Raw genomic sequence first — 27,904 nt, forward strand, 5'->3', positions numbered from 1 at the left:
CAAGGTGCAGTCCCGTGCCTTTACTGCAGATTACCCTGCATGGATTAAAAGGGTAAGCTATCTCCTAAATTGCATGTGATGTTAAAAATCCCTTGAGTGTTCAATAATACAGGAAACTTAACACCTGCTTTATTAATATTTTGAAGTTAATCTCAAGAAAAGAGATGTCATCAGAGCTAAGGAATTACATTTCCTGTGAAAAGATGACACATGTCAAGACTCTATATAGTATACATGAGCACTGACATATCTTTGTGTACCATATACATAGATTCATTGAGTACATACACATTACTGCACCTTCAGTGGTTTCACTGCCAGCTTCCATTTTCTGCATTCTGTATTTGTCCCTCTCATGATTCAAAACCATCCCTTTAAAATATCATTCCTAATTAGATGATTAGTGCTTGGAAGGGCAGGAGATAAGTAATTTGCATAATTTAATCATAAAAAGAAGTTAAAGATACAGATTTTGCTGTTCATTTGTACAATTATCTTCTTCAGCCTGGGGGGTTGAGATACTAATGTGATTAAACAGTATTTCTGCAAACAGGCAACTGTGTGTTCTCTATTAAAGTAAGACTGGAGGCAAATGAAAAATTAATTTTAGAAGACAATCAATTTCATTCTACATGACTGTAATAAATAACAGTCCATCTGCAGATAACTCATTAAGCTCTGGGAGGGCACATGTGTCACAAACTCTAAATGACACACAAGGCTGAATTTTCCACCAAAATAGAACTGGTAATAAATGGCCTATCAGCTGCCATATCAGCATAGAAAGTCAACACACAAGGATTTCCTAGAAAACAAAATACAGACAGTGTCATTCATAGTCAACCAGTTAATTTATTACTGGTTGCAAAAATTTCTGAAACTGGATCATTTTATTCTGAATTTTTCTCATTTCTTTATTTTCTGAATTTATGTATATGTGTGTTTTCACACATACTAGTGTTATACCACTTTCAGTAGTGATAAAAGCTAACATTTACTCAGTTCTTATTATGTATGTGCTAAGCACTTTATGTACGTGAGCTCAATTAATCTTCATAACAACCCCATGAGTTATGTAATATTATCCCTATATTTAGATGAGAAAATTGAAGCTTAGATGATTATACATCTACAAAGTGTTAACAACAGGACAAAAGTTGCTGAAACAGAATGGTAATGATTTTGGCTTCTGCTGTTCAAGAGGAAATGTCAGTCAGATTTGGAATAATATGCCCCTTAGTTCTAGCAATAAATTTCTTTAAAATATGATCATTTCCCAAGGTAAATATATTTAATTATAATAAATCATATTTACACTGTAAAACCAACAAACAGAAAACATTTTGAGTGCTAATATCCATATACAACATTAAGCATATCAGTGATAAAATGATACATCACAGTTTCTTGAAGTTGAGGAATTTATATAGAAGCTAGTTTGGCAAGAAAAAAAATCACAAACAGCTTTCAATTTCAATTTCTTTTAAAGATGAAAGAGGGGCCTCCCCAGTGGCGCAGCGATTGAGCGCTGGGTTGCGAAGCTGCCCGCAGCCTCTGCAGCGCTGGTTCGATCCCCGGCTGCTCCCCGGCCACCGGAGGAGGGTCCCACATGGTGCGCAGACCTCTCCTGCCACCCGCTGCTCCCCTCAGCAGTGTACTTCGGTCCTTCTGCCTGCTCTGCTCCCCGCTCTGGCTCTGGTGAATTCTCTCACCCTCCCGCGCTTCTGACTGTACCCAGTGCTTGTATAAATAAATAAAAATAATAAAAAAAGTAAACTCTTAAAAAAAAATAAAGATGAAAGAGGAGGGAGAAGGAGGAGGTGGAAGGAAGAAAAAGGAAATGTGAGAAAGAGGAGCAAGAGAAGGAGGAGCAGATAAAAGTTCAGAGAAGCAAGAGACTACTGTAGTTGATGAGAGAAAGCCTCATAGAGAAGGTAAGACTTCTGTTAGGTATTTCGAGATAGTCCTTTTCAATAAGACCTTGAGTAGAGCCAATTTCTCCTGGAAAGTAATCTCAACCTTAACATTTTCTGATATCAGAATATTTTCTGATAAACTTAGGTAGTTGATATTACATCAGCACACTCTATTGAGTTTTAACAACCTTGCCAATGATTCATACTTGCATATAATATTTATTGGAGGTTCTACTCTCATCAGATTTGAAATAACTGGCAGAATGAGTAATCACTTGTTCTTTAAGTTATCTATTGTGTAACAGAGATTAGGGTCAGAATGCCTAAACTACTTTGTCTACAACACTTAGGACAGACTATCCTGATTGAAAGTAGTGCATGCACTTGTCTTCTTACAGTGCTATGAAAAGAAAGGAAATAAGATTTGTTTTCTTTTCAAACTAGCCCAACAGAGGTAAAATGAAATTTTAACAATAAAACTGCCTTTTCTCCCTCCCCTAAACAAGAGTCTTAATAGCAGATGTTACTACATCTGGTTTCCCTTGCAATTCTCCAGCTGCAGAAATGAAAGCTCACTCAGAATCTAATAGGAATTTGCAAATGCTGACCAAACCCTTCTTCCTAACCACTATAGTAAGAAGCCAGGTGAATGCTTAGACAAGTTCCACCAAAGAAAATTTGTTTCCAAGATAATTTGCAAGGAATTAAGATCGAGATCACCAACTTCTTAGCTTTATACTGATTTTCACATGAGAATCTGGTTTAAAGCTGAACTATTTTTTCATCACCATACCTCCAAGGTCACAGGAATCTCAAGAGTAGTGAAAGCCTAGTAGTAAACCAATGTTATCTCAATCACAAATTAATAAAATTAATGATATGAAAGTTTAGATAGATAGATATTTGGCTTCTGTAATTTTGAATGCATTACAAACCATTTATAAGTAACTATTACATTTCTTAGCTTTCCACTGCCCCGAGCGAGCAGACTCCACTGTCCCGAGCAGTACATTCTTTGTGTATAAAATACCAATATGTGAAATAAATATGGGAGCTTAATTTGCTCTTCATGAATATATGACATAGTAGTAAGATTAACAAATACATGTCCTGGAACTGATAGAGTTCGTGACATAAAATCAGTTCATTATAAAATGAAGTGCACCATACATTGTAAAATAATGTTTATAATAAAATAAACCAAACCTTTCAATTATTTAGAAAATGTTATTTTTCACCCTATTCTTCAAGTCAGTTTAACTTAAATATCATATGGCCATGGCAAAATAAGGATTGTTAGAGTAAATATTCAAATCTTCATTATATAGTGACTGTGATTCCTCCTTAAACAAGACCTTTGGTCAAGGTACATTCTCAGAGTTCTTAATTCCAACAACTTTAATTTTAAAATTTCGTAAATTAAGTTAAAAACAGTTTTAATAGCATTTCTAAATGTAGGTAACACAAAATTTGAAATATGACACATTAAGATTTCTATCTAAATCCTTAGCAAGTTAGTTCAGTGAACAATGTATATACATAAATGATATGACAGACATTTAGACTTTCAATGTATTGACCTCCTTTCCTCCAAAGATCTTTTCCTCTACTTCAGTCACTCACACACAGGATCATATCCTAAATCTTACCTTTATCAATAACTGCAACACTTCCATATTCTTAATCTCATGAATTCTACTCTCTGACAACCACTATTATTATTTTTTTTTTTTTTTTTTGGTTCACTTCTTCTAGTACTCCAATTTCAGCAATCCTTGGACCTCTTCTTGGAATCTCCAATTCATGATACTACCAATGATAGTCTCAACTCCTTGATATCCTGTTTTTCCTTAGCAATTAAAAATGCTTTGTTGTTCATTAAAATCACTTTTTACATAAGCCCTCAATTATCTTGCTCCCACTTTCTTTGTTATATTCATACCACTTAACAACACCACAATTCTCACTATTTGTCAAATCCGTGCCAGTACCAACGCAGCTCACATGATAAAATTAAAACATACAGCCACACTGACCATTTTTAATTTATGATCACACACCTCAGTGGGCATTTACTGGTGCCTGGCAATCATGCTAAACTTCCTTAAATAGTCACCTCTCCTACTCAGCTAGGTGGCTGCAAAGGGCAGGAAGACAACAGTGCAGGTTTTCTAATATCCGCAGACCAGGTAAAGGAGGAGTCAGCGTCCTCAGTGGTTTTTGCAGGTCTTTTATTGGGATTTACCCGGTACACAGCAGGCAAGGGTGCTGGGGGGCCGGGAGGCTGGCAGTCCTCCCAGCCCTCAGCAAATCCTCACTTTATCTGGGCTCTCTGGTGATCTCGGCTTCTCTTTCGGCTTCTCCTGGCATCCCCATGACGCCGCCCTTAAAAAAACCCAGTCTTAACCCAGGTGAATCCCATCTACCTATGCTCACACCCTATTCCAAGTGCCCGCCATCAGGCATGCATTCAGGACTGCAAGGATCCATCATCTATCCTGACGGCGGGAGGGCAGAAAAGCCTGACATTTTTTCTTTACCCTACAGTGGCTATTTCTTACTTTGTGTTCAAACCTTCAAAACCTCCTTTGCAATACTCATCCCCAAATAATAATTTGTTTCCCACTTCATTGAGAAAATGGAAACAATGGAGAGAGGACTTCCCTGGAGTTCCCATGCCAGATCAACCAGAATCTCCACCCACTTAATTAGGTTCCCCATCTGTTGATGGAGGGAGACGCATTAACTTAACTCCTATCTAAAGTCAACGCCTCTTTTGCACTGGATCCTATACACTCTCTCCTATTCAAGAATATTACTTCAGCAATACTCCTCTCTCTTTCCTACATCAATTTAAAAAAAAAAATTCTACTAGACTATCCCAACAGCATGCAATATTATTTCTTCCATCTCAATAAAATATAATAACCTCTCACTCCATTTCTCCCTAACCTCAATTATTTCCCCACCTCAAATTAATTGCTAATTTTTGTAGCAAATCCCTAGAGTTGTCTACATTTTCTCCAATTCTTCTCCAATTTTCTCATACACATATCAGAACTTTCGTTCCCATACTTTCACCAAAACTGTTCTCATCAGGAGCACCAGTAACTCACATTGGCTCATCTAATAGCCAATTATAAGTTTCATATGTTTTTGCTTCTTAGCAACATTTGACATGGTTGACCACTCCCTCCTTCTCGATACCTTTTCTTTGTATCAAGTTGCTCATACCGGAATGTTGAGGTTGTTCACAACTCTTCTTTCTTTTACACCTAGGTGTCTAATTTGTCAAGAAGTCTTATCAAAGCCTATCCAGAATCTGACCAATTCTTGACATCCCTACTTTACCTCTATGGTGTAAATTGCCACCATCTCTTTCTCAGTTCACAGCAATAGTATCCTAACTGCTTCTACCCTTGCCCCACTTGAACCCTATTCTCAACCTAGCAGCCAGGGTGACCCATTAAAAATTTAAACCCTGTTAAAGCCTTTTTCAAAACTCTATAGTGACAGCCCATTTCATTATAAGTCAAAGTCCTCAAAATGTCCCAAAAGGTCCTATATGACCTTCCCAAAATTACCATTATGATCTCATTCCTACTACTTACTCCACTCCAGTCATATAAGCTTCCTTATTATTCCTGAAACCTGCTAGGTATGCTCATCTTTTATTCTTTTGATCAAACTGTTTCCTCAGACTGACTCTCCTTCCCCAGTATGGTTTGGCTAACTCCCCTCCCTTCCAAATATATGAACAAATATATTCACATGGAATTGAGTTTCTATTCCAAGGAGTTTAGTTACTATATTTCTGAAAATACCATCATTAAAAGGAAATATTTTCTATTGGGGCATGCAGCCTTATGACATTCTAGGGGACCTCCTATGTAATGATTATCACTTCTACTGATTTCATTTTCCCACCACTATTTTTCCCATAATTCCCTTAATATATGGACCAAGCCACTGCCTACCTAAATTTGGTTACTCAAGTCTGTCTATCAAGATTTTCACCACTTCAGAGCCAGCATAGAGAGTATAGCGTACCAAAGGAGGCACAATAGAAGGCTTAGATTCAAGAACTGGCTCTATCTATACTATGTTGTATGACCTCAAGCAATTCACTTTTCTTGCCTACATTTCAATTTTCTCACCTAAATTCACATTCAGATGCTCTCTCTCATAGAGTTGCCATTGGGATATTAACAGATAGTGTATGAACAAATTTTGCAGTCTGTAACTTGTGCACAAACATAAGGTACTCTTATTCCCTAGAGGCATTAAAAGTTTCGTCAGTACTCTGGATGATGCTGATTTAGCATTGAATGAAAAAAGTCTAAATGAGATTAAATGATTCCCCAGAAGTACAATGTTGTAAAGTGATCAACCATCTGCTTATAAAAATTAGAAAACTCACAAGATTACAAAAACAGACTACGCTAAGGATCAATTAAATGAGCTAAGGTATGAGAAAACACTATATAACTATAGGAAAACACATATATGTAAAGTTTTACTATTATACCTAGCTAGTAATTTAAACTTCCAGATATATTTTTAAGCAGAAGACACAAAGGAAATGTTTAAACTTTACTGTATTATAATATACAAAAAAAATTATAAGAATGTGACTTAGATGTTCTTTAATTCAGATATTAATGTTCATTAAATAATCTTGAATGCAATGGTTCAAATTACTCCTTAAAATGCAAACATAGTTACTACTGAATACAATAAAACCTTTATACACATAGCCAAAGGCAAAATGTAACCCTTTTTAAAAATTCCTACTTAACATGTGTTTCAAAAATGCGCTATGGCAAGATATAATCAGGCTAACAAACCAATAATAGTAAGGAAACTTACAGAAAAATATAAATAGACACTGAAAAAATATTTTACAAATTAATGTAACATTTATTAATGTAGCAAAGTAATACTATTTTAGTGACAAAATATATTCAAATATTCTGTTATGGTTTCAAAAGCCACCAGCTCCCCTCATATGGAATAAAATTTCCACATTTTAACTTCACTGTGTTTATTCTTATTTACAGCTAGCACTTTATGCTTTCTCTATTTATGAATCTGCTTAACCACCAAAACAAAATTAATTCACTTAAAAGAGATAATTTATTCATAAAATCTATGTAAAGTCCTTCATCAGTCCATATTATGTTGTCCACCATTAATCTATCGCCTAGATCCTGGCCCATTCTTTATTTCCATGAGAAATACTTTCTCATCAACTTTTCTCCATCTTTACTTAGCTTCATCTATTTTTCCATGCTCAAGTGGAATTACATCAATACTAACATGACCCAAATTATATTCTTATCTCTAAAATAAAAGGCCTTCTTAATGGACACAACCTTAATTTATTGAAATCCTCTGCTCCTACTTTGGTAGAAACATGCATACATGTAAGACAAATAATTTCATATTTCTCCCACTAAAACAGAAAAATAATCTAAAAGGAGTAGTTCGCAGAGTTGCTTGAAAAAAGACGACACCAACCAATATACACAGAAAAACAGCCGTTCAAATCAATGAGACTAAACTGAAAACAAGAAAATCTTTAGACTCTGGCAAAAGGATTATGTAAACGTCACTCAACTTCATGAAAAGAACATGCACCTAAAAATAACAAAAACCTGTCAGTCTTCTGGTACAACAAAGAACAATATGAAACAACTGCAAATGTAAGAAAGTGAAGGTATCAGTTAGCCTTGTATCATTTAAACTCTGGAGCAATTACTTTCTGAGCCTTACTTCAGAGGTCACAATATTCACACTTGTTACATTTCTATTTTTACCTTTTTTTAAATTTAAGATTTACCACAGTCCCCTGTGCTCCTCCTTCCCTCCCTCTCATCCCTCTCATCCCTCTCCCTCCTTCCTTGCAATATGTCTCTGGTTTATAATTGTCTGGTTTTGCTTTGTTGTGTTTTGTACTGTTATTATTTTTTTTTACACTGTTGTCTTATCCGGTTCCCCTATATTCCTGTTATAAGTAAAACCATCCGATATTTTTCTTTTTCCTTCTGGCTTATTTCACTGAGCCTCATTCCTTCTAGCTCCATCCACGTTGCTGCGAATGGCATGAGTTTATCTTTTTGATTGCTGAATAATATTCCATTATGTATATATACCACATCTTCTTGATCCAGTCATCTATTTTTGGGCATCTGGGTTGTTTCCAGGTTTTACCTATTGTAAATAGTGCTGCAATAAACATAGGTGTACAGGTACTCTTTTGAATCACTGTTTTTGTGTCCTTTGGGTAGATCCCTAGTAGTGGAATTGCTCAATGCATGGGTGCCTTGGGGAAGGAAATTCTATGGGGACTCAATCTGAGGAGGTGGTGGAAAGCAAATATTGTCTAAAAAATGTAAAAAATGTAAATGTTAAAATAAAAAAAAGTTAAAAAAGTAAGATGTATGCAAAAACTTAACCACTGAGTTAACTAAATATCTGAGGTAAATAAAAAAGTAAGATATATGCAAAAACTTAAATAAATAAATAAACAAATAAATAAATAAATTTACGATTTATGTATTTATGCATGCAAGAACTGGGGTACAAACCAGAGGTGTGGAGGGTGAGAGGATTCACCAGAGACAGAGTGGGTAACAGAACAGGCAGACTGACTGAAATACACTGCTGAGGGGAGCAGCCGACGAGTCAGGAGAGGTCTGCTGTGGGTCTCCTCCCTGGCTGGGGATTGAACTCGTGCTGCAGTGGCTTCTGATAGCCTCATAGGTTGTGCCTTAACTCCGTGTGCCACCAGGGAGGACCCCTTGTTACATTTTCTAAATTTCCAGTTGAAAATAGATTAATTATACCCATCAGAGAATAAAAACACTTTACAAAAATCTAATTTAGTGCTACACTCATCAGTGTATTTTAACCCCAAGCCATGATTCCTCTGGTATTAACAAATGTTTATTTAACTTATGGAAGATGGTTATTTAGAGGTCTTAAGCACAAGAAAGTGTGTTAAAGTCAACAAATGGCTTCATTCAGTCTGCCAGATTTTGATCTTCTAACAGCTGAAATGAGTATTGTATGCACTAAGTACATAAATCTGTCCATAGACCAAAAAAGAAGAATGAATTCAAGTAAAATATACTATCTAGTACACTGCTCTTAGCTAGGATATATAAGTTCTTTGTCTGTTCATGCATTATTCACTTAAAATGTTTTCTACACAAAGAATTTAATTTCAGGTTTAGTTCAACTTTAGCGTGTTCCTAAACAATCTCCCCTTCCCACCAGAGAATACTCAAAATTTAAATAAAATTTAATATTAGAAAACACACCCCAATGGGGCCTCCCAGTGGTGGAGGGGTTAAAGACAGCGCTATCAAGCTATTGCCAGCCACTGCAGCACGAGTTCTATCCCCAGTCAGGGAGGTGTCCCACATGGCACAGCAGACCTCTCCTATCTCGCCCATTGTGCCTTTACCTCAGTTCTTGTATGCATAATAAAGTAAAAAAAAAAAGAAAACATGCCCCAATGAATGGGAGAAAATATATTCATGCCATACATGCAACAAGAAGCTGATATCCTAGATCTACAGAGAACCCAAAAAACTCAGCAAAAATAAAACAAAGAACCCTACAATAGCTAAGCTATGGAAACAACCTAAGGGCCCCCAAAACAGATAAGTACATTAGTAAGATGTGGTATATATGCAAAATGGAATACCACTCAGCTATTAAAAAAGATAAACTCTTACCATTTGCAATAACATAGATTGAACTGGAGCAAACTGTGCTAAGTGAAACAAGTCAAAAGGACAAAGACAAATACTGGATGGTGTCACTTATATATGGAATATACAGAAACAAAATGAAGAGTCAGATAAAACCAAACAAATAGCAAACCCTAGAATTCTGACCTGAGGCTACCAGAGGGGGAGTGGTAGAAGGCAGGGTCAGAACAAAGTGGGGAGCGACCACAATGGACTATGGCGGTGGTCTAAGGGTGCTTTGGTGGACTAAGGGTGCTTTTGTGGTGTAGTAACAATACCTGAAGGGAGAGATGCTATGTCTCTGAGAAAACAAGCAATTTTGTAAACCAATGTTACCTCAGTTAAATAAAAGAATAATCAAAATTTTGAAGCAAGTACAGGCTGTAGACATTCTATAATGCATTGCAAAATCTAATTAATGTCATTTAAATTTCCCATGATTTTAAATTATATACATAATTCAATCTTCTTTACATTAATGTAGGTTAGTTGAGAGTTAATCATATAACAACAAAACTCTACCTTGGTAATCTGCAGATGAGATAAATAAGAATTTAGATAATTATAAATATCACAACTTTCCTCTTGATAAAGAACCTTGTATAAACTAATAAGAAGTCAGTACTTAATATAAGTTGAAATTAATGGAAAAATGAATCGAATTGGAAAATATAATATTTATATTATATGTGTTTGTGTGTCTGTGTGTGTTCAAACTGAATATTCTAACTGGCTAATAAAATGAGACTTAAAACTTCTGTACTATACATAAAATGCACTATGACTTATTTTTTTTCTCTGAATTAATTGCCCTTTTGTTTTCATCATAATAGAGCTATCAAAAATCTGGAGGAGGGCCTCCCTGGTGGCACAGGGGTTAAAGTCTCAGAGCTATCAAGCTATCACCAGCCACTGCAGGAAGAGTTCCATCCCCCACAAGGGAGCTAACCCACATGGCACAGCAGCCCTCGCCTGTCTCACCTGCTCCTCCCCTCAGCAGTGTATTTCAGTAGATCTGCCTGTTCTGCTCCCTACTCTGTCTCTGGTGAATCCTCTCACCCACCCCCCTGCATCACTGGCCTGTGCCCCAGTTCTTGTATGCATAAATTAAAAAATAAATAAATCTTTATTTAAAAAATAATCTAGAGGGTAGCTAATATTTTTTTTTACAAAATAAATTTAGAAGTTTAGTAGATAACAGGCTATTTTCAAAGCAGTGAACTTCGCATTACTAAACATTTAATTATACATGTGTGCAAACAATCTTGTTTTCCAAAGTTATTCACATTTAAATGTAGTACATGTAAGGGTCAATGTATACTGTATAATAAATAAAACTCTAATCTCTGTTTCAATGTTTGGCACACAATATTGTATAGAACAACATGCAAAACAATTCTAAGCTTGTGGACCTATTTAAAACTTTAACACAATGAAAGCAAGCTTTGTTACACAGAAAAGTCTTGTCTTTTTAATCCACAGTTGCACATTTTGCTACAAAACATATGTCTCATAGAATAACTAGTTTCATGAACTTTAAAGAATCATATCCTTTGCAACAAATATATGTCAGAAAAAAAATACTAAAGTCAATTAATTTAATACTTAAATACTTGATATTAAGCTCAATTAACTATAGTCATTCTTGAATGGAAATACCTATTTTATTTCAATCTCCTCCTGATGTATATTTTGTTTATAATACAAGAAATTCTCTACATTCATAGAACTAAAGTATCTTGTTTTATGTGAATAACTCTGTTATTTTAAGTTGGATCTTTCTGGTATAATTCTATAGACTTAAAAATTCTCGCATTCACTTATATAACACATGAGGCAGATATGAGAAAAGAAATTTAAAGATTATTCAGCAATGGATATGGCAAAAATTTGTCATCACAAAGATTTCATAATTTAGCAAATATAATAGAGGATATATATGGTTCATGTACCTTAAGCTAGAGAAAATGCAATTCTAGAAATTAAGCTCCAAGAGAGAAAATACTTTTGTTCATTCAATTCACATAGTATCTAGAACATTGTCTGGCACCTCATAGCATGTTCTATAAATATACAAACACACATACACACACAATATCATAACAAAACTGTTAATGAGATTGAAATGACTGTGAAGAGGTTTTACTTTATTTAAATTCAAATAATTAAGTGGATAGAAATGAGTTTTCTAAATGCCTTCAGATTAAAGAATATACTGCAAAAACCAGTTACTTATGTCCTCTAAAAAACTGTTTCAAGTGAAGTTATCTTGAGATTTTGGTTTTTTTTAATTCTTTTTTCAAAGATTTATTTATTTATGCATACAAGAACTGGGGTACAGGCCAGAGGTGCGGGGGGCGGGGGTGAGCTGACAGGAATCACCAAACACAGAATGGGGAACAGAACAGGCAGAACAACTGAAATACACTGCTGAGGGGAGCAGTAGGTGAGACAGGAGAGTTCTGCTGTGCCATATGGGTCACCTCCCTGGCCCTGGGGTATCTCAGAGGCTGTAGATAGCTTCACAGTGCTCTGCTTCACCCTTGCACCACCAGGGAGGTCATCCCCTCTTGAGATTTTGTAATTAAACTTTCTTGGATTAAATTGGAGGGGAACCATATCATAAAGCATCCTACCCTACAGTCTGGACTAATAGAGCAAGTCTTCAGTATTTGTCTTGGTTTATTATCATTTCTAAATAATCAAGGCCTACCATTCACGTATAACTTTTTATGGATGGTCACATTAAAAATTGTATATAATTTCTTGTTATTATGACATTAAGCTCAAAATTCTTAAAATGGGTACTGTGTAAATTGCACCCATGCACCTTACTACCAAAAGCCATTAAGAGATAGTGTGAGGCCTCCCTGGTGGCACAAGGGGTTAAGTCTCAGCACTATGAGGCTATATGCAGAGTTAGACCCCTGGCCAGAGAGCTAACGCACATAGCACAGCAAACCTCTCCTGTCTCAGCACTAGATACTTTCCAAGTTCGATTCCTGGCCAGGGAGCTGACCCACATGGCATAACAGACCTCTCCTGTCTTGCCCGCTGCTCCCCTCAGCTGTGTATTTCAGTAGATCCACCTGTTCTGCTCCCCACTCTGTCTCTGGTAAATCCTCTCAACTCTGGTCTACACTCCAGCTCTTGTAGGCATAAATAAATAAAATAAATCTTTTTAAAAAAGAGAGAGAGTGTGGTCTTATATGATATTTATGTTTTTTTAATATTTTTGTTTCAGTACAGCAGGATGTCTCATAATTGATATATAATGTAGTAACAGATATAATACAAATAAATATCCAAATATTGATTGTGATATTATTATACGTTGTAGACAAACATGTGAAAGACAGATTTCTTTCAAAACAACTAAAAGGTCAGAATCTAACATACTGCAGCAAGCTATAATGGTTATAACTGTTAATCCAATACACCTTTTATACAAACCCATAAACACATGAGTGGAAAAATTGCACAGATGTTCATCTCTAATGCAATTTCCATTCAATTTCCTAAGTGCGGTCCCTGTGTGCAAACTAGCTTAACGTTATGTTTAGCTTGCAAATTCTTTTAATAAATAATGAATGCAATAAAACTAGGAGATCAATGGCGAGCTGAGAAATCATAAAAAAAGCCTTTTGTGTTCAGGCTGTTGCCCATTTCAAACTTTAATCCGGAGGCAGATCAATATTACTTTTTTCTTTTTAACCCATCACATAAATAGCAGATAGACTAAATGTAGCCTAAATGCTGTTACCAGCTAGCAGTTGCCAGCAGCCTGATAAGATCACTGGACACAATTCCAATTGAATGTTTTATACCTTAACATACACACTACATTATACACTATTAAGCTGTCAACTTGTTTAAAAATACAAAGTTTATATAGTAGTAAAAACACAGTGGTTCATTATTTTTTAACTTTTCTATATACTATATACATTTTTACAGAAGTATAACTACAAAGTTTTCACAAGAATTTTCTCTAATAAACTAAATAGTTATAATGGGTCAAAGTAGCATACAAATAGGAGTACAACATACAACCTCAGAGGTCCTAGATGAAAGGGAATTTTACTCTTCAAAATTAATTGTACCTGAGTGAACTATGTTATTCCTTTAAATAAATGGGGGATATACATGTTGCAATTAAATGAGTCTTAGGATTACATTAGGGAAAACAGTAAATCATTATACTTAATAAATATTTGTGTTTCAATTTCCAGGTTATAGAGAAGGAAAACCCTCTTTTTACCAACTCATTTTGCATAAACATGTATGTGCTGTTTGAAAGAAGGATCAAAATTCAGCTGCCACCAGGGCTATTGCTGATATCAAGTAATGTACATCTAAATAGCTGATAATCACTTTATGGTAGTAGGCTTGTTGTATTTATTAATCCTTGCTTATTCATAATATTAGAATGCCTCCCCTGGGTTTTCACTAAACTATCAATAGGCCGTAATGTCTTTAAAGATACATTTCAGCTCAAATATTCTAATTTACATTTTAGATTTTGATGTCCATATATATGCATACATATGAAATGCTTATGGCATGATTAAAAATGGTGTTATAATGAAATTAAAATTTCAGGATTAGTGTCTTTTAATAGCCATATATTTATGTAACTATTTCTTAGAATTTTTTAAGGAGCAGAAATTTGCACAATGAATTCTAATAAGAGGAATACATGTGTGTGGGTGTGATTATTCTTCTAACAAATGTGAATTAAGTGCCTAATTTGTATATAATATTAGGCTTAATTAAGTTTTATAATGAATATTACTGAAGCTAAAAATTTCATGTAACAAATTCAGTTAGTTCTCTATTAAAAATATCATAATTAGTGATAAATGTGTAAGAGTGCTCTATAGCCACATTATATTTTACATTAGAAAGTCTATTAAATCTTATATTCACATTGTTAATATAATAATTTGTCCAATTTTAAATATATACATTTAAATTTAAAGAAAGATGTAGTAAGATCTTACCATAAAGACATTCCCATGTTTTAAGCAAAATTTGAAAAAAATAGTTAACGCCTAGCCATAACTTTTTTGAACATTATAAACCTCTCTTTACACAAAACATAGCTTGTATCCTAAGCTTCCATGACTAGCTTAATACTGGAGATAAAAATTTTCCTGAAGAATTTGAGAACTCAACAATATCAGTTAACAGTGTTTCCTGTTTTCCTAGTCTAATAAAAGTAACAATAAATTCCTGACAAAAGACTACTGTAAAGGCCTACAAAGAGAACTACTTCTAAAAGCTGACTTTTAAATACAGATTCTTCAGAAAGTTGAACAAGTTAAAAACTGGATCTCCTTTCAAAATTTTGTATTTTCAAATATCAGACATTAATTAAAAAATTTTAATACCTATATCAAATTGAAAATATTTCACAACTCACAGAATTATTTTCTCTCCTAAAACTAAGGTAACGAAGTCATAGGTTAAATGGAATAAAGAATGATAGTTATGATATTTAATGCAGATAGATAATAAATGTCACTAAAGTTATATCAAAGTATCTTTTGGTGTGCATATGCTTTTCCACAATCTAAGAAATTAAATTTGAAAGTAGCATTTATTGTTACTGAGTGATTTATGATTTACAAATAATTACCTGGAATGTAAACACCTGACAAACACTAAAATGAAATAAGCTTTTCTAATATTTTAACAATTACAATGTGTGGAAATGATGAATACTCAATGGATAGGCTGTCTCATTCCTACTAAAAAGAAATATTAAATCCTGAAGCAGTTATAAATCCCTTGATAAGAGTGTATTTCAACTGCATTAATCCAACATGAAGCTTACTGGCAAGGATTTAAAAACTAACACTCCCCCAAATAAAAATATTTAAAAATAAAAATAAACACCCTTATGTAATTACTTGGATACAGATACTATTTATAGTGACACTTTCAATGTGTCCCAGTCATACATTACTTATTCTCCTTTTTCCTACTATGATTAAATATTAATGTGGAGTCACTAGATTTAGGTTTTAATATATTGATTTCCACCATTTTGGGATAGTTAATAAAGCTGAAAATTAAGTATCTTTCCCAGAAAGAAACATGATTGGTTTGATATTTTCCTCTAATTCCAAAATAAAATAAAATAAAATAAATGTAGTTGTTATAGATGAAAATGGAAAAAAAGGACACTGCCACTTTAAAAGCTTCAATCTCTTTGACACTGCTGGCAGTGTATGGGAACATTAATGCATCTGTCATGATAACAAGCTAAGAATAACATCTAGACATCAAACCAAGCAGAGAATCCATCTGAAGTGATTCATTCAGATCTGTCTCATTGATTTATTAAAAACAGGGCAACATCTGCAGCCTCACAGAGCTGCTTGGTGAAATTAATGCAAGATCAATTCAAATGGAAAAAAGTGTAAAAGAGATAAATCAAAACACAATTTGCATGCAGTTCCACAATCAGGCTTATTGGGTGCAAATGCTCAATTTCCCTTCCAAAGCAAATGTGCTTAAATGTTGTTTTGTCTTTTTAGAATTGTGTGATCTGAAGTGACAGTGAAGTTTTTGCAAGTTGAGATGGTAAAAGAAGAAAGAGGAAGGGAAAAAAATGCTACCAACGACCTTTTAAAGAGGCAACAAGAATATCATTATTAGCTAATTATTTTGCTGTTGCGACAAGGTTTAATGTCATTTCTCTGAAAAATATATTTTCAGTTTTGGTCAATTAGGGCAGTTTTAATACATATTTGAAATGTATAGAGTGGATAAACCTAAATCATTTGCATCTTTAAATGCATAACATAAAGTGCCACTGGAGACCTAGATTACCTACTGAAATATAATATATTGTGATTAGGGATTCTTACAATTATAGTTGCCTGCTAGAAGCACTTATAAAACATCTAGGTATTTCATTAAGACAAAATAAGGTTATTTAAGAAAGCATCCAGTAAGTCAGACTTGCTATCTTCTACAGGTAGTAAGGATTTCCTGTGTAAAACCAAATAAAAACACTCATTTTTGAAGACCATTACTTCCTAATTATTTATTAGCAATTATGTACTATACATTTAGGATAACACCATACATAAATACCTAAAGACTTTCTCCATTGTATCATGCGCCATGTTAATTAATGTGATACCCATCACTGAATAAACGAGATTTGGGGGCAAATATATCCCACTGAAGAATTTAGATAAACACAAAAATTGTATGTTATGCGGAAGTGTATAATTAAAATACATGTATACATGAAAGTTCTGTGCAGACTGTTACATCACTAGATGCTTTAATTATAATCTTAACATCATTCTTCTAATAAAAGACAACAAAGCATTGTTAATTTATTTTATGACTGCTTTTAGTAGACATATGACTATCCCCTCCTGATCCTATAAAATGAAATATCTTCATTTACTGCTTAGATTAACTTCAAAAACTTTTTATCATTTTTGAAAATGTAAATTATACAAAATATTAGCCCAGGAAAGTGACACAAGTTCTTAGGAAATTTAATATTGCCTAACTTTACTACCAATGCAAAGCCATCAATTTTGAAAGTAAATTATTTTATTCTGTGTATATTCATCAAGTGTGAATAGAAAAACAACTGGTTGAATGATTACATAATTGTATCTCTTTCAAATACAATTGTTTCAAATTGTATTTGAAAGTAGTTTTCCAAATATTGTATAAGTTATTATAATTCACATAAAGTTATTTTAACATCAAAGTCCATTTGTGTTTTCCTTATAGTCAAAATAACAATAAATCACAATTGGACCATTTAAAATTTTAATTTAAAAAACTGAATTTTATTCATTTGAATATATGTTGAATCATCTCCAAATAAATTAAAATTTTTCCTCAATCATATTCTTGTTTCTTCAAGTGTCTGCTTAACTATATGTGAATTGACTAAATAATATTTAACCAGTGAATCAATGAAACTAAATTCCAATCGTGAAATCTAACAATGTTATTTTCATATAGACAGGTACAGGTAGATAAAGAGAGAACACAAAATGTGTTAGCTGATTTTTCACATTTACTGTAAATTTTTGATTTAATATTTTACTGCTACATTAAACTTTGAAGAATTTAGGAATGAAAATCCATTGCATGAGTGGCAATTTTAGACACTTTCTTTCTGAATCTGCCTGCTCTAATATTAAAAACTGCAAGTTCTCTTGCACAAGAAATGAAAAAAAAAAAGTGTTTTATCTGCAGAAACAAAGATCTAAAACAAAATAACAATTTTTCCAACACGGCTTGAGTCTTCATGTCATCATTTTCTTAATAACTCCCAAAATAATGTCCCTACAATTAATTCTTAAAATTAAAGAGCATCAAGGAAAAATAATCCAGAGACCTTTGAAATTGCAGTGATGTAAATCTTAAAACTCATTTTAATAGAATGATGACTGTTCTCTATTAGCTGAGGTAGGCATTATTTTCCTACTTCTTTTCTGGTATGACAACTTTAAATATTTTGATAATTTGCTAATATCAAAATAGTTTATAAAAACAGTTAATATGAGACACTGATAGAATTCTTGTTGTAACTTCCAGTGTTACCTAAGAAAAAAATCACATATATAGTTTACTCATTAATTTATCTTTTGTGCACATTAATGAAAAATTTCCCTGAACCAAATCAAAATACCACTTAGTAGCACTACATGAAGGTTCTTAAAAATGACCGATTTGAAAATGATCTATTTTGTATGTCTTGGAATAGCATGAGGAGCATTCCAAATTAAAATACCCTAAGTCAGGACTTGTATTCTCCACCAAATATTTGACAGAGAAGGAGAGAAATGTTTATTATGTAGAAAAAGAAAATTGTCATTTATCAATTACAAATAGGTCTTCCATTCAAGGATATGTTTATGGAAACTTATTCACCAGTTGATGAAGATGAATTTCTTTTTTCAAATAAATATAGTATGTAAGAGTTCCCATTCAGTGAATCTATATTTTTTCCTTGCACTTTCTCCCCTTTTAACTACAAGTGCTAAGTCAAGAGTCCCTAATGACAATGCTCTTTAGCCAAGTCTACCTTAGTACATGGTTCATCTTCTTTGGGCACCTCAGTAAGCTATTCTGATCCATCTTTCACTCCTCTGATGGATCATCCTGTTCATATTCTATAACTCTTTTCTCTTACTGGCTTCATGTGTCATCTTCCCTATTTTGTTTCTCATTCCTATCTAACTCACTGTTCTCACTGAATAAAAAAAAAGTTGATCTAAATGCTAATTTCACAATTATATAAGCTCATTCAGATTTTGAGACTGATTTAAGGTTCAAATTTCTGTGAATAATGCTAACTAGAGCCTTAAAGAATCCACCAAATGCATTATCATATTTTGTAGTTTTAACATGATTTAAAGTGCATTTTGCATCAACAAAATTTGGCAAGGTAATTTTATAATTAACTAGATTGCTCCTGGAAATTGTAGGTGTTTTTTTTTTTTAACTATTTTGAAGTTGTGATTGTGTTTTTTAGTAGTTTTTCTCACTTTAATTCTTGAATTACATTAATAGAATATGTTCAATAAATTCTTTTACAATTTTGTATTGCAATGCATATAACAGTTATGAAAAATGAATGTAATAAATAAAATACCCATAAAGAAAAAAATACAAAAGGAGGGACATGAGTCATATCTCAGATATATTTCTCCCTGCATATTTAATATTTCTCTATCACTTTTTACATGCACATACACAAAAGCAGTAAGTAAAAAAAGTTGGCATTGTAAATATTATGATAAATAGTAAATTAAACTTAACTGAATTAAAATAATAACCTAAAAAATACATTATAAAACAGGGTCCAAGTATAGTATAAGAGCACCTGTCTCTGGATACAGAGCAATTTATCATTTTTCCTTTCAGTAAGTAGTTCTAATAAAAATTAATTGAAGAAAAGTTTCTATTTACAAGAAAAGCATTGAAATCACATTCAAATACTAAACATTTTTTAAATGTAAGTCATAGATTTTTCCTCAAGGATGTGTAAATTTATTAAGGAAGAAAGAATTTCCTATGTGTGTGCAGTTGTTATTTTACTTTAAGAATGGGCATTTGTAAGAAAGAGAAGAGGGCAGAGGGGAGAGGAAGAAGGGGAGGGAGAAGACAGAGAGAGCAACAGAGACAAAGACAGAGACAGAGAGACAGAGAGAGGAGGAGGTAAGGAGGAGACAGGGGAGACAGGTTTCACTTCTACAATTGTTTAAATGGGAATCTTTCTGAATGGCAACAAATGAACTAGACAGCCCTCATCTGAAGTCTCTTATAACCCTTTGAGCATACATATTAGCAAAGTGCTTGGTGGTTGAAATTAAATTTCTTTTCTACTCTTACAATTTACAATGGCTAATTTTATTGAAGGAGCAGTTATCCTTTGTGTCTTAAGGCCATCAATCTTCCTTAAGAAAATGTGATCTAGGGCCTCCCTGGTGGCTCATCAGGTTAAAACGCAACCTATAAAGCTACCTGCAGCCACTGCGGCACAGGTTCGATCCCCAGCCAGGGAACTATCCACATGGCACATGAGACCTCTCCTGTCTCACCTGCTGCTTCCCTCAGCAGTGTATTTTGGTCAATCTGCCTGTTCTGCTCCCCACTCTGTCTCTGGTGAATCCTCTCACACCCCTCCCACACATCTGGCCTGTCCCCCAGTTCTTGTATGAATAAATAAATCTTTAAAAAAAGAGAGAGAGAGAGAGAGAGAGAGAGAGAGAGAGAGAGAGAGAGAGAGAAAAGAAAGAAAATCTGATCTAATAAACCGGACTTGTAAACCTCAGATATGAATCAGGTAGGAATTTTCATTTGAACAGGGTTCTTTTGAATTGCTAGAACAATGCTCTAAGGACAAAAAGAACAACAAAGGGTTCCCTTGTAAGTTTTGTAGCATTATCTTATTGTAGCACTAAGTTTGTCTACAAGTTGTCAGTTTACTTCAACTATACATAATAATTTGGGTTTTACAACAGATATGACAACTGAGTTAGTCTTAGTTCATAGATCCAAAGGTCTTATGATTCAAAGTTGCATTGGTGAGAAAATCTACCTCTGCAGAAGTTTTCAGCAAAATGATCAACAATAGTGCCGTTTTACAACAAAGTCCTTTGCTTCCTTTCACCTGGTGATAGTGATTCCTTGGTTTGTGTGCTGACCACATCTGTCAAATGTGAACTTTCCTAACAGATATTACCAGAATGGAAATGAATAAACATTAGAATAATAATTCATAGGTCTTCAAAAAGCCACATAATAATGAAAATAGTTTCCTTCCATTTTTCAATTCAGAAACATTGAGTACAATTTGCTTATGGACATGTGCAAATGCACATTTGTTCTATAATGCACTTCTAAGCTGTGATATGAAGGAGGTACACTTACAACAAGAGAAGTTGGCCATAGTCATTTAAGGAATCCTCTTTTTGAGGAAATGGGATCCTTCCAACTTTTTGCCTGGGGTTGGGGGTAGGGGAACTGCTGAAAGCATCTTCTCTAGAAAATCTGCCAACTTCTATTCCAACCCCAACCCGTCCCAGCTCCAGCGTTTTAAGCTCCAAATTGCCCTCTGCTGATGACCCAAAAAGGAAGATCCCAGGAAAGTGACATCTGTAGTGGTTGTTTTGTTTTGTTTTGTTTTGTTTTTTAAAACAGGATTCATCTACTTTCCTGTTTCATTGATGTGGGAGCTTTGTGCAGCACTCATGAGCACACATATTCTCTCTCTCTCTCTCCCCCCCCACTCTCCCCCCCCCCCGTCTCCGCCACACACACACACAAACACACACACACACCAATAACAACACGACCATCATCATCACCACTACCATACACACACTCATACACTCTCACAACAAAACACACAAGATGGGAAATGATTCATCCTCTGGGAAGGATTCTAGACTGCTGACCGTCTGCATGCCCCAAATAATGTGTGGATTGCCAGCTTAGGAGCAGTTTATAGCTCCAGAGAGCCCCAGAGAGCCCTTGGTGTCCAGTGATCACAAGAAAATCTATACAACCCGTAAGGCCACAAAAGAGCAATGACGATAAATTAACAAATGAACACAATCGGTCGATATGCCATGCGAGATATGAGTAAAGGCTGGAAAGTTTGCAAAAAGAAGTTTGTGCGGGACTTTCTTAGACCCAAGTCCTGCCACAAAGCGCAGACTAGAATGAACGGACAATCCTAGTCTTCCTTACCTCACGGGCTTACAGCATGAAGCGCAAAGGCAAGCTAATTAAGATTCATTCTCTACAAAGTTGAATAGGGGTGATGAGACATGCAGAAGAGGACAAAGGGAGAGCAGAGGGTTAAGAAACAATTATTTCACCTGGCATTGGTGCAATCAGTGAACAAAGTTTCGAAGTCTTTCCTGGTGATCAGTTTGCAGCGGTTCACCCCGGGTTGGATGGCCCCCAAGCCGCGGAGGATCCGGACCTGCTCGACAGTACATACCACCGGGGATATGTCCAGTCTCTTCAGCTTGGTGTAAACCGTGTGTAATCCTCCCACCAGGTGCTTAAGGAAGAGATCAAAAACTTGGGGCAGGCAGATCAGTTCCTGCCCGTCCATCAAGAACGAAGCCACCTTCACCCCGTGCATGTCGACCATTCGGCATTCGTTGGTGCTGCCGCTGCCGCCACTGCCACTACCAAGCCCGCCAACTCCAGCGCTGCCGCTGTGGTTATTGGCAATGAAACTGTTGATCATCTTGGGGGTGAGACGAGGAGGCTCTCCCGGAGTCGAGTACAGGGGTTCATCCCCAAATAAGCTCCCCGGGACTCCGGTGCCGCTGGAAGTTGCAGAGATCACCGGAGATGCGGAAACAGCCATGGTCATTCAGTCTCAAATCGTAGGTCTTTGGGCCCTCACTTTCTTGTCCTCTCTCCTCTAGGTCCCCTGGCACTTGCTACCTCACTCTCTTGCGCTCTCTCTGGCGCGCTCTCCCTCTCTACGAACAGTTGCAAATCTACAGTAGCGAGTGCTCACGCGTTCCTCACCACCCAGCTAACAGTGAGCTGCCGGGACCCGCCGCGGCCGGAGACCCCACCCCCACCCCACCCCCTCCCGAGACTGGCAGCGCCCCCCAGCCAATGGGCCCCACCCCCTCGACTCCCGAACGCGCCGAATGGCTGCTGCCAGAGAGGAGGTGGAGACTCGGTGGCCGGCAGACTACCTGAGGCCATTCAGGGCTAGCCAGTGTATGGGGATGAAGCCCTGGAAGGCGGCGGATGGTACCTCTGTTTCTTGACAGTCTGACAAGAGAACGTCCAAGTATCACGCAGAGCTCTCAAAGTGGCCTGGGCTACGGATCTCTCCCACCTGTGTCCCAAAAGTGTCCAGTAGGGAACACAAAGGGGGACTCCAGTACGTGCCTGACCCCACTACCATGCCTTCCGGAAGAAATGGAGGTGGCAGCTCTAATTCATTTGCACATTACTCCCAAACTCTGCGAAGGCCTAAGAGATAGTTTTGCCGGTTTCCAAGAGGAAAACTCCAGTGAGTTCTGAAGCAAACAGCTACGCCTTTTTCAGCCCACCTAGAAGTTAAAGTTCTCCCATACCCAAACCGAGGAACTAGCGTCTCAGATCTCAAATCAGAGTTGCTGGTTGCTAACTCCTATGCAATGACATCCAGCAGCCGCGGTGAGCCTGTAGAACACTTCAGAAAACAAGCAAAGACTTGGTTCTTGGGTGGCGGACGGACGCCTCATTTTACCGCACTTCTGCCAGTCCTGGAAAGACTCCTCTTTCTATGTTTCCAGCCCTTAGTTTCTGGGTTGCCCAGCCCCACCCCAGCTAAAATTGGTAAAAGTTTCTTTGTGGCTTACAGAATACGAGAGAAAAGCATGTGTTTGAGCTCTTTAATTTTCCTCCCTAGTCTTTGAGCTTTGATGATCTAGTGATTAGAGCTCCACATCCTGAACTGGAGCTTAAGATTCCTCTCCCCCCACTTGTCAAGAGCCCTTCAACCAACTTCAAGAACTCATAAGTAAAATGTCCAGGCGACATACGTTGGGGGGGGGGAATGGGTTGTGGGGGGGAGAGAAACATAGTCTTTCCCACACAGTATCTGATGATTTGGTCACTGTAGCAAAGTTGTTTTAAGACTCCTTGTGAGTTTTTGATTCTTTTAAATCAAGCTATTTCCTTTCCTGTACTTCTTTCCTCTAGAGGCTGTTATGCAGAAAGTGAAATCCATGCTTCATTTATTTACAAAACATTAGCAATGACATAGATAACGCAATTTCTCTGATATCCTTACAGAACACAAATAATTTTAGAAATAATTCAACTTTTATTGCACTTAATAGTATCAAAGACGAGTGGATGAAGGGCTTCCCTGGTGGCGGTGGCTCAGGGGTTAAAGACAGTGCTATCAAGCTATCACCAGCCACTGCAGTAAGAGTTAGATGCAAACCAGCAGGGGCAGCCCACGTGGCTCAGCAGACCTCTCCTGTCTTGGCCACTTCTCCCCTCAGCAGCATATTTCAGTCTCCCTGTTCTGCTCCCCACTCTGTCTCTGGTGAATCCTCACCCTCCACCTCTGGTCTGCATTCCAGTTCTTGTATGCATAAATAAATCAATCTTAAAAAAAAAAAAGTGAATGAACTTCTCTTTCTCCCTTATGGCATGAGTCTTATATAGGATTTTTTTTTCCTTTTCAATGTATTTTCTTCTTTTGACATTTCATCAACCAAGTAGTAAGGACTACCCTTTGAATCATTTCTTACTGTTTCAATTTCTAATTGTATCCAGTCTAAATGGTAAGAAATTTGGATCACAGTTGCTTTTGGATATCTCTAACACATAAAGACTGGAGTGCTGGCAGCCACAAAACACTTTTAAAAGGAATTTTTTTTTTTTTTTTTTTGCTAGTTTGGTACTGTTGTGGGAACACAAAAAGACGGGCAATTGAGAAAAAGGGGCAGAATCATCAAAGGCTTTAAAAGCATAATACGAGCTTTAAAAAGTAGAAAACCACCAACAGAAATGTTTGTATTTACCAGTTTTTAAAAACAAATCCCAAATTATGTTCAATGGGTATTTTGACAGAAATGGCTATGAAGCTATGTGCTGAAATAACTTGTCTCTGATAACTCTGTGATTGAAAATTGTAAGTGAAGTTATGACTTTAAAACTTTTTAGCTTTAAAGCTTTTTAAAATTCCTCTAATTGGACCTCCCTGGTGGCGCAGGTGGTTAAGCACAGCGCTGTGAAGCTGTCCGCAGCCTCTGCAGTGCTGGTTTGATCCCCGCCGGCCTCGGGGCAAGGCAAGCAGACCTTCCCTGTCTCTACCGCTGCTCCCCTCAGCAGTGTATCTCTTCAGTCTGCCTGTTCTGTTCCCCGCTGTCTCTGGTGAATCCTCTCACACTCCCGTGCATCTGGACTGTATCCCAGCTCTTGTATTTAAAAAAAAAAATCCTCTAATTCCATTAAAAATCCTAAGATCAAGCTGCTCACATTAAGTCTTTTTACTTTTATTCACAAAGTCACTTGGAATTTTAGTAATAGGATGTTACACAGATATTTTGATGTCTCAAATTTAAGAAATTCTGAAATATAAAAAGAAAAGGCAGAACATCCAGGTTACCATCATTATTTGTAATACTGAAAACCAAATTACTTGACAACTTTAGAAAAGTCTCAAATTAGATAGGGCATATATTTAATGTCCCTGCTCATATAACTATATAGAGATTATTATATTTTTGATAATAATTATAAATATATTTGATCATAACTTTTTAAAAAAAAGATTTATTTATTTATGCATACAAAAGCAGGGGTACAGGCCAGAAATACAGGGGGGGGGTGAGAGGATTCACCACAGACAGAGTGGGGAAACAGAACAGGCAGACTGAGTGAAATACACTGCTGAGGGGAGCAGCAGGCGAGACAGGAGAGGTCTGCTGTGCCATGTGGGTTGCTCCCTGGCTGGCTGGGGATTGAACTCGTGCTGCAGAGGCTTCAGATTGCTTCATAGTGCAGTAATTAACCCCTTGTACCACGAGGGAGGCCCTTGATTATTACTTTAGATTAAGGTTAAAATTCTAGTTAAAATACTAGAGAACAAATTTGGTCATTTATCTTTGAAGGTTTAAATTTCAATACACACACACACACACACACACACACACACACACACACACAAAAAAAAACCTATTGGATTTATTATTTGAATTCCTTCCCAATTTCTATCGTCCAGAAAATAAACTGACTAATTTTCTTAAAAGATAGTTGTAATTTAGAGGTTTAGTCATTTATATCTAAGAAGCTTGGTATTCTCTTCTTGGGTTCCTTGATGTTTTGATTAGTTCATCTCTATTTCTATTATTTCTACTCTTATCATTATCTATGCTTTGAGGTTAAGACTGTCAAAGTCCACATGGAAAGTTTTTTTTTTTTTTAATCACTTTCTGACATTAACGTCTTCCACAAGTCAAACATATTTCTAAGTAAGACTGGGTTTCTTCAAAACCTAAGGTAGTCTTGCGTGCCTATACAGTGAAAGTTGGAATTGTACAAAGCAACATAAAATGATAAAGGCTGCAGTAAGCAAAGCACACTTAGCAGATAACTCTATGGAGAGAGGCATTGCACTAAAACTAAGAAAATACTCAAATTTGCAAATTATTCCCAGCAAATAAGAACAAAATTAATACAGATGCCATAGCGCATCAGAACAAGAATTTCTACATATTACTGTTCCAGTAGAATGACTTAAGGTCCAAGAGTAGCTTTTCATATACTGAAATGCTGCAAGCATTGCATTTTCTCCTAATTCATACTCATTTGGAGGTGGAGGATGCTCATCTGTAAGCTTTAGGTAAAACACTCAACTTGGACATTGAACATGAACTATTTTAATTAAAACTAACTATAATATATTGACCATCTGATGCAGAAGCATAAAATGTCCAGAACCATTTGAAGGAGCTGGAACTTAAGAATGGGAATTTAAAGAAAACCCATGTTAAAAAGTAGAATTATTTGAAACCTTCAGCTAACTTATGTTGTAACCTCTAATATGGCCTATAATCAAAACTCGGGAGTTATCTAAGGTTCATTTTTGGGGGGAAAAAAGTAAATGGAATTTGATTTCATAAGACCATAAATGTTTAAGGAAATGATTCATACAATTGAGAATTTATCTCACTAAAGCCTACAGGTATACTCCACTCGTTGTCATATAATTTGATCTTTTATAACATTTATTTCTCATTTAGTTGCAATGTTAAATAGATGGTGAGTTTATTTTTTTAAGATTTATTTATCATACAAGAACTGGGGTACAGGCCAATGGTGTGGGGGTATAAGGGCAGGACATGGGCACAGTGTAGGTTTTCTGATCCCATGCAGACCGGGTAAAGGAGTCAGAGTCCTTAGTGGGTTTTTGCAGGTTTTTTATTTGGGGTTCACCAGGCATATGGCAGGCAGGGGTGCTGGCTGGGGGGCTGGGAGGTTGGCAGGCCTCCCAGCCCCCAGCAAGTCTTCACTCTATCTGGACTCTCTGGCGTTCGTTCTGCTGCTTCTCGGCTTCTGCTTCGGCTTCTACTGCTGCTACTGCGGCTGCTGCTACTGGTGCTGCTGTCGTCCCCCCGTGATGCCGCCCTTAAAAAGCACAGTCTTAGCTCAGCTGAATCCCATCTACCTATGCCCACACCCTATTCCAGGTGCCCGACATCAGGCATGCATTCAGGAGAAGGATCCATCATCTATCCTGATGGCGGAAGGGCAGAAAAGCCTGATATTTTCTTTACCCTACAGGGGGGTGAGAGGATTCAGCAGACACAGAGTTGAGGAGCAGAACAGCTGGATTGACTGAAATACACTGCTGAGGGAAGCAGTGGGCAAGACAGGAGAGGTCTCCTGTGCCATGTGGTTAGCTCCCTGGTGCCCAAGGATTGAATTCATGCTGCAGTGGTTGGCGATAGCTTGTCTTTAGCCTCTGCAGCAGGAAGACCCCCCTGAAGGGAGTTTCAATGGAGGTGTTACAGGGCAGAGAGAAGGGCACACCAGAACCCCCAAACCTGCCCCTCTAAATAGGTTCTGCCATCCGCTGCATCAACACGAAACATGTAAGACCTTTAATGGAAAGGAACTTTAATACAATTAGTGAATGTAGGGTAAGGAAAATGTCAGGCTTTTCTGCCCTCCCGCCATCAGGATAGATGA

The 27,904-nt window shown here is 36.3% G+C and overlaps 1 protein-coding gene across 1 annotated transcript in view; it reads right to left on the reverse strand.

Moving 5' to 3' along the window:
- LOC129145905 (dachshund homolog 2-like) overlaps window positions 1–22,739 on the reverse strand; it is a 210,867-nt gene extending 188,128 nt beyond the window's left edge. The window contains exon 1 of the mRNA XM_054695883.1: window positions 22,057–22,739. Within this exon, the coding sequence (XP_054551858.1) occupies window positions 22,057–22,565 (509 nt within the window). The 5' untranslated portion in view covers window positions 22,566–22,739. The remainder of the gene's footprint in view (window positions 1–22,056) is intronic.
- Between the last annotated feature and the right edge of the window lie 5,165 nt (window positions 22,740–27,904).

Source organism: Talpa occidentalis, unplaced genomic scaffold (genome assembly GCF_014898055.3).
Source record: "Talpa occidentalis isolate TD23 unplaced genomic scaffold, MPIMG_talOcc4v2.1 talOcc4.15, whole genome shotgun sequence".
Classification (NCBI taxonomy): Eukaryota; Metazoa; Chordata; class Mammalia; order Eulipotyphla; family Talpidae; genus Talpa; species Talpa occidentalis.